Raw genomic sequence first — 15,942 nt, forward strand, 5'->3', positions numbered from 1 at the left:
CTGTCTACAGAATCTGCTAATTGAAACATTGTGATAGTAGATAATTTAACAAATAAAAGGAAGTGCTACACAAGAAAAAAAAAAGATTATTTTATGGGTAAAATTAAAATGAAAAGCAAATAAACAAACAAACAAAACCTGTTAAATCCAGTTGTGCCTACATAATGTACTCTTAGGGTGATTCACCAAAACCAAAAGCCATAGCAAACAGAAATATATAAGTTTTGTTCACATGTTCATCTGTTTAGATGGTTATATAATGAACTTGCGAATGCCCATCATACCATCAAGGACATGGCTTTTGTGTTGTAGTGAGGCAAGGCCTTATTCCGGCGTTGGAACCACAAACCCCTTGCACATGGGAATGGCTACCTATGCGGCCTTTTGGGGAAATTGTAGTCAGTGATTTTACAGAAGAGATTTGGAAACAACACGCATGAATGACACACACGTTTTTATAATCTGTGCAGTGCTGTGAGAGGTCTGGTGCAACCAGCGACAAAAAAACAACAACTAATAATCATCCTAATACTTCCTGTCTTCCTCTTCATCATTTCCGACAGTAACGTCCGGGTGTTGATCACGTGACTCGTGATGCAAAAAAACGTGTTTCCATTGTAGTTTCGCAAAATCCATCCATGTCGATGCGGCTGAGAAACTATGTTGCATTTGTATAAAAACAAACGCATGGCGCACTTTCCAGATTCCTAATAAAATTAGAAAAAAACGTCGATATTTACAGATATTTTTGCTTTGATCTGTCAAAACAAAATCTCTTGTTTCAGGTTGTAACGTGAAAAAAGTAAAGTTGTGGCACTTTATATAAGATTGTAACAAAAATGCTTTTCTTTCAAAAATATAAAGCAACTTTAAACACATTTCGAGTATAAATCTTTGAGGAACAAGAGGCTTAGAAAGAAATCACATATCCCATTTTTAATTATTATGTGCTCATTCATGTTTAATTTCTGGATGATGCAGAAACGGCCCAAGTGAGTGTTTGTCAAAAAGTGCATTGAAGCTTCCAGGGGAAAAAAACATTTGACAGATTTTACTGTATCTGACGGGGAAGGAGGTGAGCGAATCACTATTGCATACAGTTTGTGCGCGCAATACAGCCAAGTCTCGCCTCGGGTCGTGTTTTTTTTCTCTCTCTCTCTCTCCACCTCTGGTTTAATGAGGATCGTGTCACACCCACTTTCTCTGACTGGTACAAGGAGGGTTAAATATAAGACCGAGATAACAGCAGAGAGGCATCGCTTTCTGCACTGAGCAAGACATTCATTCAAACAGAACCTCAAACCTTGAAAAGCACCGCAGCAGTCATGGCGCAAGGTAAGGAAATGCATCTGGACGCTTTGGTTAAATCTAACTTAATCTGGTTGTTAGAAAGTGATGCCACAAGCCTAGATTGCTTGAACGAGTTTGTTTTACTGTTTGAAAGCAACGTAAGCTTACAAGCAAACGCTGATTGGTTGATTCTTGGCACCGCTGACATACTTTTTGTCGTTTAATGACGTCTTGATTGACAGTGTAAGCGCGTTTAGGTTTGATGCGAACGTTTTCAGATCGATATGAACCTTTTATGTTTGAAAGAAAAATGTACTTAAACTTATTATTAGCAGAAAACAGATCATGTTTTATAAGTAAGAAACTTCCCAGTTTAAGTCAGATTTTACAGACTAGTTATAAGCACATTTTTGTTTTCTCACTACCCGATTTGAAATCAGATTAGTTTGGATCAGTAGAATTACAAATATTTCTGTTTGCAAACCGTAAATACGTCCACATCCAATAAACTTCATTGTTGCGAAATAGCCTATTAGAATCTTACAGTGCCATGACATCATCATCATCTGGATTTCCCAAATTGTTCAGAGACATAGTCGTCTTATGGAAATTTGTGAATCTTTATTGTCTTTCTTTCTTTTTTTTTTAAATTCAGTCTCATTTATTTTTTAGTATTAGGCCAATATAAATTATTTTGGTAAAACTAATTAATCTAAAACATCAACATTAGGGGAAAACATATTTTGTGGGGTATCTAGATGTGTGGTTTTCGCTCTACGTAATGATAATAATTATCTATGAATATGAGAAAATGCTCAATAAAGAGTTAGACAGGCAACAGCCTGATGGCTTTAAACTGCAAATTTTCTAAACTCCTGCAGCCTGTAGCTGTGCTGCATGTGAAGACGTTTCTTGTAGTGTGTGACTTGAGTTGCTCAAGTTGAACTGTTATCTTTTATTTCTGTTTTCCTTTATGATTAAAAGCACATTTGAGAACATTTGTTTAGAGAAACGTTTCTTATTGCCTGGACTTGTGGAACGTCGCTCTTTGAGTCGTCTTGTTCAAAGTTGGGCTGGAACCCTGCTGGCTCTCCCCCCACTTTCTGCTTCCTGCAAGTAGTAAATATTTTTGACTGGTAGTGTGCACCCTTGAGTCCACCCTCCTTTTCTGTCTCAGTCATCTCACAGTGAGTCGTCACTACGCCTCCAATATTCTCATTGTTGTACAAAATAAACCACTGTTGCTGTTTGCAAACAGTTTAAATGAAGTAATGCAAACATTTCCAGTGAGCAGAAACCAAACAGGCACCACAAGCAGTTGTGGAGCAAAATCCAGCAATAATTAAAAGAGAGAACTCTGCTTCATACTAGAAAATAAATATAAGAAAACAGCAATCTCAGACTTAGTTTTTTTTAAAAAATGTAATATTTTATTCCTGTGACAGACTGGCGACCTGTCCAGGGTGACCCTACCTCTCGCCCAGAACGTTAGCTGGAGATGGGCACCAACACCTCTCCCAACTCCACTAGGGACAAGGGTGTAAAGAAAAGGGATGGATGGATGGATGGATGGATGGATGGATGGATGGATGGATGGATGGATGGATGGATGGATGGATGGATGGATGGATGGATGGATGGATGGANGATGGATGGATGGATGGATGGATGGATGGATGGATGGATGGATGGATGGATGGATGGATGGATGGATGGATGGATGGATGGATGGATGGATGGATATTTTATTCATTACTAACGTTTTTGGGTTTTGATTTCTTGTGCAAGTCACACTTTTGAAATGGCCACTTACAACATATGTACTGTAATACTAGATGAACACTTGGTGGACATTTGTCATATTGTTTATCATTTATCAGGAGAAATTTCCTATCATCATCATAATAATTTTTGATTTATTGTTGTCTCAATAAATTCCAATTAATGTTGTTAAAACCCTCCAAAACTGACAATATTATCAGAAATTTAAATATTACTGTTATCTCCAGAGCGTCAATAAATATTAAATTCTAAAACATGATCAAATGAAGTTAGATCATGGGCTTTCCTTCAGATCTTTGTCCAGATCTGAAAAAGACTATTTCAAAGATGAATGTTTTTTTGAGAGCAGGATTTGTGTTTGTGGTGCTTTGAATGCTCTGCCATGCATTCACAGCCAAACAGTCACCCACAAAATAAGCAATAAATGAGCAATACATTGTTTTCATCAATATTTTCATCATTAGCGTAACAGAAACACAGCACAACATGGTAAAAATTTAAATCCACATCATTCACCTCTACTCTTGTGACATAAAACGGTGTGTTTAAGTTTGCCGGTGGCCTAAACACTCACAAAGCCATCTTATTGTCATCAAACACATTCTGTATGGTCCAGTCCAGCATCACTCAGCCAGAAGGAAAGGTCTTGCTGACATGAAAGCATAACAAATATTTCAGCTTGATGTTTAAGTAGACAACAGCTGCTCTGAGATTATAATAGCCTCTGAAAACAGGTGCAGCTCTGAGCTGCCGCTCCATGTTTGTATTTTCACCCTGACGTCAAGCTGGAGCCAGAAGTAAATAACTGTCTCATAGAGCTCTGGATGCTTTTTTGTCGAAGCTACATGGTGTTTTTCATGTTGTCCCCAGAGAACTTCTGAAAAGCAGTTTTATTTCCTATTTGTACACTTATTTCCACCTCCGCAACACATTTTCAGTCAACAAATTATTGCTAAACAGCCTAAGGCCATCACAAGTGACACATGTTTTCCACACGAATGAAGCATTCATTTTTATTTTAAAAAGCGCCTGTGGTGTAGACCTGGAGTCTGAGTGGGTGTTACCTGTGAGACTGAAAACTTCATTCACATCAGAGAGTTTGCTTGTTTGTGTTTCCTGGACTAAAATAGTGTTTTTGGTCCTTGCTACCATGTTAGGTCATCTTTATTTAATTTCCCTTTAATGCTCATACTGAACCAAGTGTTGCTGATGACAGAGTCCCTTTTGTGCTGTGGGGTCAGGGTTTAAGGAGCGACAAGTGAGGCGCAGGCACACAGAGAAAAAAGGTGGGGAATCTCAGGAATCTCTCCTTGGATAATCCGTTCTGGTAGTGAGGTATCCCTACAGATTCAGCTGCAAGTCAAGGATGCATAAGGTTCCACTTTGAATCTCAAATGTGCACCATCTGGCAGCCAGCGCTCGCTTTGTGTTGTGCTTTTTCTTCTTAATTACCAACAATGGACATAAATCTCTTCAGAAAGTTGGGCATCTGTTTCTCATTCCTTTTTCAGACATCTTGGGCATTCCTTCATATGTTATTAATTGAGCATCACACTCTTAAACTATGAGGTAAGAAAAAATAACACAATATAGCATGTTAACCTACTTTTGGGTCAAACATGGACCAATCTAGTTCTGGTTGGATTTAACATTAAAGTGTTGGATTATGGGTTAACATGGTTCATGTTTAAACGTGAGGCTACAGAAAAGTGGGTTGAAAAGGTAAAGGTAAAGGTAATTTTATTTATATAGCACATTTTCAGCAACAAGACAATACAAAGTGCTTGTACGGGTAACGTTCTATAGCAACTTAATGTTTCCAGAGTCATTTGGGTGAAGGGGGGAGGGTTTTTTTTGTATGTCTCCAATAGTTAATGAGTGAGAGTCAGGATAGATCATCATGTTATTACAGGGACACACAGGAAAGACAATCATGTCCTGTGGTGGAAATTATCAACCACCAATGGACAACATGGGTACACTTACCAAGTCATAAATTTGCTCAGAAAAGAGTTTTCTGTTTCTAAAGCAGACCAATTGACAACAAGAAAAAAAAAAAGAAAAAAGAAAGAAATATTAACATTATCATTGGTGGGCGAGTAAAGTAGTCAGTTTAAATTATGAAAACCTAAATTTCCGATTAAATTTAAGTTCATTTCCCATTAAAATTCTGAAATTAATCACAATCTACAGAAGCTCAGATTAAAAAATGTGCTCACTTTTTAAAAGCTTGAAATTCATAAAAAGAGGCGGCCCACGTTTCCCCCACTGGTCAATGATCCAGAAAATAAGTCTTCAGTGTAAGAGTCACATCTCCAAGTGGGGCACTGAGGTTTTGATGGAGAAGTGATACAGTTTCTCATTACCAGTGGGTTTTTTTATGTATCTTTTCAAAGTTATGTCTTCAAATAGACATTAACATGGCCACAAGAAATAACAAGTTGACAAAAGGAGGCATGAAATAATGTATTTTACTCAAATGCACACATTAAGTGTTCAGAAACCTGTCCACTCTGTTAAATGTTTGGTTTAGTACTAAATCTAGTCTAAATATACTAAGGGTCATTAAGGGTTCTTGCTTTGTCTCTCCATCAGTTTGGTCTTCCTGGGGGCGGAAGGGAAAATGTTGAAGCCCCCTGATCTGGAACATTGTACCAACACCATCCTGTGTGTATTTGTTTTTGGCCAAGATTAAACACTGACTACTTCCCAGAAATGTTTCTTAATTAACTTACGTAAAGCAGCAGGAAGCATTTGTAGCTAAATCTTTGTGCAACTAAGTCTAGCCCATGCTTGACATCATAATAGGGACTTCAAGCGAATATCATTGCACTGGGTTTTAGTAAGTGGGGAAAGTCTAGCCTTCTGACATGCATCTCCATCTGTGGAGGTGTTGCACAAGAGAACTGTAGTCTCTTGTTTATACAATTATCCTTAGGGTGGGACTCTGTGTGCTATAGCGAGGTCCCTGGAGAAGGAAGACACTGTCTGTGTTTAGCTTCTATTGAATCAAGCAGAAACTAAATGATCTTAATGAATAGTAAATAACCGAACAAGCTGGTGGTTATGTATCTGATCTGAAGAGCTCACACTAAATCCTAACATGCAACCATATAATGTCTAAATTAGAAAAGATTGTTATGAATTAACAGCAACGATAAATGGGAGTGACAATGAGTTATATGAACCGTACTCATCAGGACAGTACTCCTCTAAGTAATAAGGATTCTACATTATAGAACTAAAGTTTATGATTTTTTTTTCTAAGAATATACTCCTTTCCTGGGCTGCCTTTTGTCTTCAAAACTGCCTTATGTTTTTTCTGGCATTGATCATATTGACAAGCTAACTTTACATTGTTTGCTGCACATCTAGGATGCAATTTTCTTGTACTATTATATATGTAATATATGCTCTTTTGGACCGACATAGACATGGTCAGCAACAATAATACTCAGGCAGCCTGTGGTGCTAAAAAGATCTCTTAAGAAAACATCCCTCAAAATCTAAGTCACCATTTTCTGAAAACTCCACAGATGGTAGTGAGTGAAAATCCCAGCAGATCAATAGTTCCTGAAGCACTCAAAACAGCTTATCTGGAAAAAAAAACAACCATGTCACGTTCAAAGTCAGAGTCCTTTTCTATCCACTAAGTCCACTTAGAAACTTCACATCCACCACAGCCAGATGCATTTAGCGGCAGCGTTGTGACTGGTTTACGTACTGGTGCTCAATAAAGTTTATGACTTTTAAATAACATACTGACTTTACAACAAAAATTTTTATGTGTTATTATATGAGGTAAATTAAAGGACATCACAACAACAGCGTGTCAATAGAAAAACAAAATTTGGCTTAATTTAAAACAAACAAAAAAAAGACCAGAAATATTCTTAGAATATGATAGAACCAGATAAAAGCCACTGTTTAGTATGTGTTTTTACATTTTTATAGTAATAAGACATTCTCTTTAAGCTACTGATGGGGCTGTTTGCTTTATTTTAAGCTCTGGACATTGAGCGCTGGAACCTGGAGTGCTTGTTCAACAACACGGACCATCGCACCGACCTCAACGGAGTGGATCGGCTCATCGTCCGGAGAGGCCAGCCGTTCACCATCAGCCTGTACCTTCGGTCTGGGAGCTACCAGCCGGGCATCAGCTCTCTTGACTGCATCGCAGAAACAGGTGCAGTCTTTCACTTTAAACAGTTCCTGTTCATTTAAGAAAAAATGAATGGATTAATTTAAATTATGGATTGTACAAGTGTATTCCTCTCTGGTGAAAAAGCATCGAGGTTACTTCCTCTCATTCGGGAAGTGAGTGCACTCGCCCACTCATTGCTGGGTGTGTTTGTTTATGTTAATTTCCTTTGCAACCTGTTCAAATATGAAGAGGGAAAGGGAGCAGCAGCAGGAAGCATTCTAGTCCAAACATGAGAGGTGCTTCTGAATGTGTTCGCGTTCCACCTTCAGTGCCTTGTGCTGTACTTCCTCTGCTGAAGTCAAGCCCTCCTGCATTTTTTGTGTGTGACTATAATCAGGCTCTTCTGTTATTGTTGGAAAGTGTAGCTCTTACATTGCATTGGTCTTCTGAATAAAAAAAAAAAAAAACCTATCTGTCTCTTGCAAAAAGCCCGATAAGGCAACAGCTGCAAACCACCCAATTCAACAGTGATGTCAGGAAATGTTGCTGGTCGGAAGGGAAGTGTGTGTATAATCACAGATAATGCTATCAGGCCTTAAAACGCAGCCGTATTCGGATGGATTCAAGTTGGCTTTTCCATTCAAGACAGAAAGAATATCACAATGCAAAGCCGAAGTTGTTTTAGTTGACAAAACTGCTGGAAAATTTTCCAAAGTTCTCTGAAGTTTAGTGGGTAAGCATTTATTGATTATTTATGGCACCTCTGTGCTGTAAATGTATGTCCGAACAGTTACAGATGCTTTAAACCTAAAAACCTTAATCAAATGTGCATTAACTCTAAAAATATTCGTATTTATACTCTCTCATCATGGACACAGATATTATGTTAAATTTGGCCTTTTATTCCTGCATGTAATACACAACACATAGTTTTATGTTGCAAAACTGCAAGGCACAAGTTAGAATTTATTTTCAATAGTTTGAAATCAAACAGGTTCGTAATTGTAGACTTAAATATATACATGCCCCCTAAACATGGCTTACAGTCTCTTAAATGTCATGGGTTGCTTAAAAACCAACTCCATGTGAACGGGTCTGTGGTTCCCCACACCCACCGATGAACATTATGGAGAAACCTTACAGCACACACGTTTTACATTCAGGAGCTTGTCTGTTAAAGTTGCAAACAAGTTTGAAAGATTTGCTTTCTTCTTTCTAATTAACTGTTTCCTTGGTTGCTTTCAGGTCCTCAGCCCTCTGAGCAGTATGGTACCAGGGCCAGTTTTGGTCTCTCTTCTAGCCTCGACACTTCCACCTGGAGCGCTACAGTAACCAGCCCCCCTGGAGACATGGTGGCCCTGTCCATCTGCTCGTCTCCCAAAGCTCCGATTGGCCGCTACACCCTTACTCTGGGCCAATCAGAGAAGATTGAGTTCATTCTCTTGTTTAATCCCTGGTGTCCAGGTGGGTAAACATGCCTGCATAGGGAGGACATGTCTGTCAAGCAGGGGATCTAGTGGAGCTAACAAGAGCTTAGATTATCATGTTTCACACCAGTGTGTGTGTTAAGGATTAGAGTTAACAAGAAGAAGGGATAATAAATCATAAAAAAATAATAATAATTGCCAAAACTTGGTGCATTGATCGATAATAAGCTGCAGTGAAGCATCTTAGGAATTTGTTTAAAACAAAAGTCCGCCAGTTTGAACTCACCTTGGGACACTGTTTGTGCTGTGTCTTGGCAACAGCGGATACAGTGTATATGGACAACGAGCAGAATCTGGCAGAGTATGTGCTTTCTCAGGATGGGATCATCTTTCGAGGCAGCAGCAGACACATCATACCCACTCCCTGGAACTTTGGCCAGGTACCAACACCAACACTGACTCTGTTAACCTCTCCTTATCACCCTAAACAATCAACCAGATGAGCCAGGAGTTTTGTCAGAGTGTTGAATGAGTTTCCATAAGAGTCATTATGATAAGAGGAAAATATGCTCTTATAAGATAACCTATGGGATTTCTAAAATGCTACAAAACTTATGTGTGCATAAACTGTGCTGCTTTTACACTTCTTGAAAATATCCAGCTTGGTTTTGTTTTCCCACATTTACAGCATACCTTCCCACAGGCAAACACTCATTAAGTACATTTGTTGTGTTTGCAGTTCGAAAGTGGAATCCTGGATATTTGTCTGAGGATTCTGGACATGAATCCCAAATGTTTACGAAATCCTGGAAAAGACTACTCAGGGAGAAGGAACCCTATTTACGTAACCCGAGTGCTAAGTGCCATGGTATGACTAATTACTCCTCTCCAAGTCTTAACATTTCACATGCGAAAAACGTTTTAGACACAACTTTTTTGTTGTCCGCCAGGTGAATTGCAATGATGATAAAGGAGTCTTGCTGGGAAAATGGACAGATGGATATGAGGGTGGGGTCAGTCCCTTGTTTTGGCGTGGCAGCGTGGAGATTCTGCGAAATTGGGACACTCAGTCTTGTCAGCCTGTTCGTTACGGACAATGCTGGGTGTTTGCTGCCGTGGCCTGCTCTGGTAAGAAACGGCGGGGTGTTTAGAGAAAACGACTCATTATTTTTTGTCAATCAAAAACAGCAAACTTGATCTTCCTTTGTTTTAGTTTCCAGAGCACTGGGCATTCCTTGCCGAGTCATAACCAACTATCTGTCTGCCCACGACACCAATAGCAACCTGGTGATTGAGCGTTACGTCAATGAAAACGGGGAACTCATTCAATCCAGAGAAATGATCTGGTTAGACCTTACTTAGACTGTATTTACTGAGTGATTGGCAGTATTATGAGCACTCACATTGTGTAATATATCTCCAGGAATTATCACTGCTGGGTGGAGAGCTGGATGACCAGACCTGACCTCAAGCCTGATTTTGACGGGTGGCAGGCTAGTGACCCCACTCCCCAGGAGAAGAGTGAAGGTAACACTTTTAAAATAAGTATACATGTTTTGTAGAACTATTATCTGTCATTTTCAGTTCTAACATTGTCCCCTTTGTCTTAGGAGTGTATTGCTGCGGCCCCATCCCTCTCAGGGCCATCAAGGAGGGAGAGCTTGCGTTCAAGTACGACGCCCCGTTTGTTTTCGCTGAAGTCAACGCTGATGTTGTCACAATGATGAAGAAAAAGGACGGCAGCACTTCAAAAGTTACCACAATCGGACTGGTGGGCCAGATGATCAGCACCAAGAGCGTTGGCAGTGACAGCAGAGAGGACATCACTCACCTCTACAAGTACCCGGAAGGTACCACAACGTATTACTCATAACATGTAAAAATTATTATTTTGTACGTCATTGTTAGAATACGTAGATATACTTATAAAAGACAGGTAAGTAATTGTATTCTCAATTATTTAAATGTGTCAATCATTAAAAGCAAAAGTAAAATAAAAAAAATTATAATTAAAAAGAAATATGCATAATTTGTAAGAAAATTAACATTTAAAATCATATAAAATCAATTTTTGCAGTACGCTATGAATAAGAAAATTAATGAAACTGCATGAAACAAAAGATTTTTGGTGATATAATGATTTATTATATATTCCAATCAAGACATGTGTTGATAGTTTAATTATCTCATTAACAATTAAACTATTAGACTTTAAACTCTAATAAATTTTATTTTGTAGGCTGATTTGCACTCAGGCCATTCATATTAAATATCATTGGGTAGATGCAAGTCACTCTTCCTTTATTGAATATTTTAATGGCCAAGCACTACATTACCATTAGATTTTCACTTGTGCAACAAAAATGGTAGTTAAAAGATAAGAGCTGTTAATTTTTGCACTTTTTTGTGTACAAAAAATATTTGCTCCAATATGGATTTTCTCTCTTCTAGAATAGTTATTACTCTTAAATGTTTAAAATCAACAAACACAATTAAGTAAAATCTAGTAATCAAAAGATAACTAGAGAAAATAAAAAAATGTAGATTTCAAATGATGGTTTAAGTTATTTAGGTGAACAAAGCTATTCTAACTAGCCTATGCTAAAATATAAATGCCCCCTTTGTAAAATCAGGAATTAAATGTGATTAAAATGCATCATAAACATTAAAATTGTAACACCTTATTTTAGGATGTAGATATCTTTAAGAAAATACTCTTAAATGTAACAATGTCAAGAAATCTATGTCTCCTCTCACTGCTTTCAAAATAATTAGTAAGTTTTAATATAGATATACCTATTAAGTGGACTTAACAGCCTGTGTGACTATTAATGCAGATGTTCAGGAATGTGGATTAACACAATGATAACGTAAAATTAGTTGAGGAGTTTTCACAGGGAAGCATCTGCTGCAGCCCATAAATCCCGTAGGGGTTGCAAGGTCATTTGAAAAGAATTTGAAATCCATCCCTCTTATAGAAAGGAAGGTCTTTCACAAGTGGAAAAATTTACACGTTTGCCAAAACCCACTCAAAAAATGACATATGAGCAAGTTCACACCGAGGTGAAACTGTGTAATACTCTGAGACATGCTTACTTAAAGATCTCAGAGTGGCAGCTCAAACTGTGCAGGCATCATTAGCTTCCCACGGTCCCCACATTTCTACATTTCTACAGCACGTGTCCACAAACGCCTCATACCAACTGTCAGTACATTTGGTAGATTTGCAGCCACATAGTCCATTTATATAAGTTGGAGGTTATTGTTAAGTATGAACTCCTCTATGCAGGAAAGTTCCTCGGTGAAATGTGAGGTCATCTGTCCGACAGCTGGATGTTATCAAAAGCTGAAGCCTGGAGCAGAACGATTAACCCAAGCGAAGGCACAAATGTCCACTACGGTGGTGCAAAAAGGAAAACAAATCAAGTCATCGAGATGGCCGAAGTTCAAACCTCACCCAACTGAAAGTATCAGTCTGTACTTTAGAGAGGGCCGTCTTTAAACAAACGCACGCAAAGCTCAGTGAAGACGTTGTATGAGAAACATTGGACCAACTTGTTGCGCCATGTTGTGAGAGACCAATTGGGTCATAAAGAAGACAGCTGTGTTTTAACAATCTGCGCAAGCATTTGGCGCATTTAAACGCTTAACTTCTGTTGAATGAATGTAATTAGAAAATCTCACCTCCTGTTATTTTTTGGCTTAGTTTTCCTTGGAGTAGATGAAGTGTAATTATTGAAAATACAAAGCATTTTTTCATCTGTTGCATGCATAATTTAAATTTTTCTAAATGTGTTTGCCTGCTGGAAACAGTCAAATCAAATGCTGTTAAAGCTTTCATTTTTTTTTTTTTTTGACCACCTAAACTACAAATTCTCCCCGAGAGTCAGTGTATTGTGCTTCCACGTTCCCAGGATCTGATGAAGAGCGCGAAGCATTCACAAAAGCCAACCACCAAAACAAGCTTCTCCAAGAGAACCCAGACCCGGGTCTTCACCTCACCATCAAAGTTACGCCCGACATGAGGAAGGGCTGCGACTTTGACGTGTTTGCTGTTGTCACTAACAACACAGAGGGAGAGAGGAAGTGTCGCCTGGTGTTTGGGTCCTGCGCTGTGTCCTACAATGGGTTTTTGGGGGGAAATTGTGGTTTCAAAGACCTGCTGAATGTTCAGCTCCCACCAGGTGCAGGTGAGTCACGCCACCGTCTGGACAGGGACATCTCTGAAATGATGCTTGTTCTAATTCTGTCAAAAATGCTTTTGTGTGCGACACTCCAGAGAGGCGAGTTCCACTAAGGCTGAATTACTCAAAGTATGGGGGCCAAGTCACAGAGGACAACTTGATTCGCCTGGCAGCTTTACTGCACGACTACTCCACAGGAGAGGCCAAGCTGGCGATGAGAAACATCGTACTGGACAATCCTGAAATCAAAGTCAGAGTGAGTGCAGAATTTGTCAAATCAGTCAGAGTTAAATTGCAAAGATAAGCTTTCAATGCCGTGTTTAAGAGCTGAATGGTGAATACGCAGCTCTGTGTTGGTGGAAGTTTGACCTGGCGATGACCGTGTAAGAAGCCAGAGTAAATACGCTGTAAATATCAGGTATTCGGTTTGATTGCCCAGAAGTGTCACGCTCAGAGACACATAACACACACACACAGCCACAGCTGAGGAAGATGTTAGAAACTTCAGAGACACAAGCTGAGAGCTACACCATTGAGGAATTAAAATTTATCTTTTGTCCTTCTGACTTCTCACACAGCTGCAATGCAACTGCTGTAAAGCAGTCCTTTCCTTCTTTGGTGCTTCTCGTCTCCTTTTGCTTTTTTAGGTCACCTTCTGCAGATAAACATTTTTAAGGCTGCTCTGTATTGCTTGTAAACATACCTCAGCTTGTAGATTTCAATTGTGGAGATGAAGAAGGAAAATACATAGTTCTAAAATTTTACAAATTCTCGATTCAATTTAGGTGAACTTTGACTGGGCCATTAAAAAAAACATGCAGATCAGAAGGCAGCTGGTTGCAGTGGATTTTGATTCGTGGACCACAAAGTAAAGCGAGTTGAATACAAATGAGCATCTCATTTTAAGATTTTTAAATCCACTTCACACTTACTTATTACGTTGTGTTGGTTTATCACATAAAATCCCAACAAAATACACCAAAGTTCTTAGTTGCAATGTTGCAAGACTTTAATCAGGCTAATGTGGTTGTTCCCTACAGATCCTGGGTGAACCGAAGGAGAACCGGAAGCTGGCCGCAGAGATCAGCCTCCAGAACCCTCTGCCAGAGCCGCTGGACAACTGCTGCTTCAGCATTGAGGGGGCCAACCTCACTGGAGGAAACATCATCTCCGAGAGGTTGCCAGATTTCCAGTACACCTAAAGTGATCTCCTGTTTACACACAATTTGTGTAGACAGGATATTAGAAATAATCCTTGCAGTTTGATTTCTGTCTAGAGCAGCTCAAACACTGCTGCTCTGGCTGCATTACCTCCATAGATAGCCATAAGCAAAGAGTTCTGTGACTGCAGTGATTTATCTGTGAAATGTTTATGCAATCTGAGGATCTTGACAAAGCCTCCAAGCGGCTTTCAGAGAAGTAGGCTAATACTTAAATATTTACCTTCCAGGTTGGGCTGCACGGTGGGACCAGGGGAAGACGCCAAAGTCAAAATCTACTTCACTCCGACCCATTCTGGCTTGAGAAAACTGGTCGTCGACTTTGATAGCAACAAGTTGTGTCACGTCAAGGGCTACAGGAATGTCATTATTGGAAAATGAAGTACAATATAGACCTGAAGGTGGAAACATATCCCATCTGTTTTTCCATCATGCTTTTCCAAGCAAATGTACACTTTTATTTCTACCGACTTAAAAACAGCTTTTATTCTCATATTTTCTTCCTCTTCTGTTCTTGTTTCTGTCACTCATTTAAGCTTCCTGTTGTGAGAAAAAATACTATAAGTTAGCAGAGAACTTTGTTAATCAACGCATATATTTTAAACTCCATTTGTATTCTTCTCACAATCTGAAGCGATGATTAGCATCACTTCAGTTGCTAATAGGACTTTTTAATAAAAGTTCTACAATAAAACTCCTGTCTACAACAAATAAAGAATTGTGAGAGCCTGAACACGATTTTACAAAGAGTGATAACTGTTGCAGCATCTGATGTATATACGCTTTGATCATGTATCGGGAACAGTGAAATAAACACGAATCATCATCATCTAATGGGACGATGCGTGACTTTAATTTTAGAGGAATATGCTCTTCAAATAGTTGCTCCACCTTCCCACCACTCCCAATTTTAAGTGGCTTTCCAATTCCAACTGGAATTTTTAATTCTTCCTTTGCTCATCACACATCACATTACACAGATTCGATTCTGTCCAAGGCAGCCCAGCTAATTGCATCAAATCATTAATTTTCTAGGGCAAGCATATGGCAACATGGAGGTTAATTTAATTTAACCATGGTTCTACTGGCTACTGTAGAGCCAGTAGAACCAGGCTCACCGTGAGTAGCCATCTTCTGCTATCAGACTTTGGTTAGGAAAGAAAGAAAGATGCAGCACCACTGGACATATAGGGCAGAGGGGAGAAATGGCTTCACCAAAGACTTTATCGAGGAAAAAGACATTCAGACAACAAAGCATTTCACGAGGAATACTCCTATGGCGATCAAATAAGGACCATATATGTGGTTCATACTTTTGTCTCACTGAAGACACTGAAGTCTCACTAAGGTAGATTTTTGGTCAGCACTTAATTAAAGGACTTCAGCTGTTTTTATGGACTCTGAAAAGTCATTTCTTATTCCGAAATTAAAAAATCAAGTCAGACTAAACAAACTGGAAACTATTCAGTAATTAAAGATAAGCCTCAATGAGGTTGGCGTTAATGAAAGGAATGCCATTAAGAACCAGTAGTTCCATTTTCTATATAGTTCCATTAAGTTAACTCAAATCACACATTAAGTATCAGTAACCAAACCAGAACCCCGTTGATGCCAGCAGGACATTTAGTGCAGTAGTACAATTATGAGCACTTCCCAGTGAACACTGGTTTTCCTGGAACATATACCCTTCAGTTTAAGTGAGTTAAAATAATGTTATATCAGCACTCTGTAATATTTTTTGTTATTTCCGACAGTACATCTGCAGCAGCATTTCTGTGTTGCCTGGTGCTTTTATATACATATGTGTATATCTTAAACAGTGCTGCTCTCTGCTGGTCAAAATTATGAACTCAGTGTTGAAAAGTAGCATGGAGAACTTGCTCCTGTCAGTCAGG

General features: G+C 38.9%; 1 protein-coding gene across 1 annotated transcript; it reads left to right on the forward strand.

Annotated features, from left to right (window-relative positions):
- Nucleotides 1–1,186: 1,186 nt before the first annotated feature.
- On the forward strand, nucleotides 1,187–14,881 carry tgm2b (transglutaminase 2b). The gene is made up of 13 exons (XM_008409361.2): nucleotides 1,187–1,335; nucleotides 7,079–7,258; nucleotides 8,462–8,680; nucleotides 8,965–9,083; nucleotides 9,383–9,511; nucleotides 9,594–9,771; nucleotides 9,857–9,989; nucleotides 10,067–10,170; nucleotides 10,254–10,493; nucleotides 12,558–12,833; nucleotides 12,923–13,083; nucleotides 13,868–14,004; nucleotides 14,278–14,881. Exons 1-13 carry the CDS (start codon nucleotides 1,326–1,328, stop codon nucleotides 14,426–14,428), a joined length of 2,037 nt encoding a protein of 678 aa, XP_008407583.1. The 5' UTR covers nucleotides 1,187–1,325; the 3' UTR covers nucleotides 14,429–14,881.
- Nucleotides 14,882–15,942: the final 1,061 nt, after the last annotated feature.

This window comes from Poecilia reticulata, linkage group LG5 (assembly GCF_000633615.1).
Source record: "Poecilia reticulata strain Guanapo linkage group LG5, Guppy_female_1.0+MT, whole genome shotgun sequence".
Taxonomy (NCBI): Eukaryota; Metazoa; Chordata; class Actinopteri; order Cyprinodontiformes; family Poeciliidae; genus Poecilia; species Poecilia reticulata.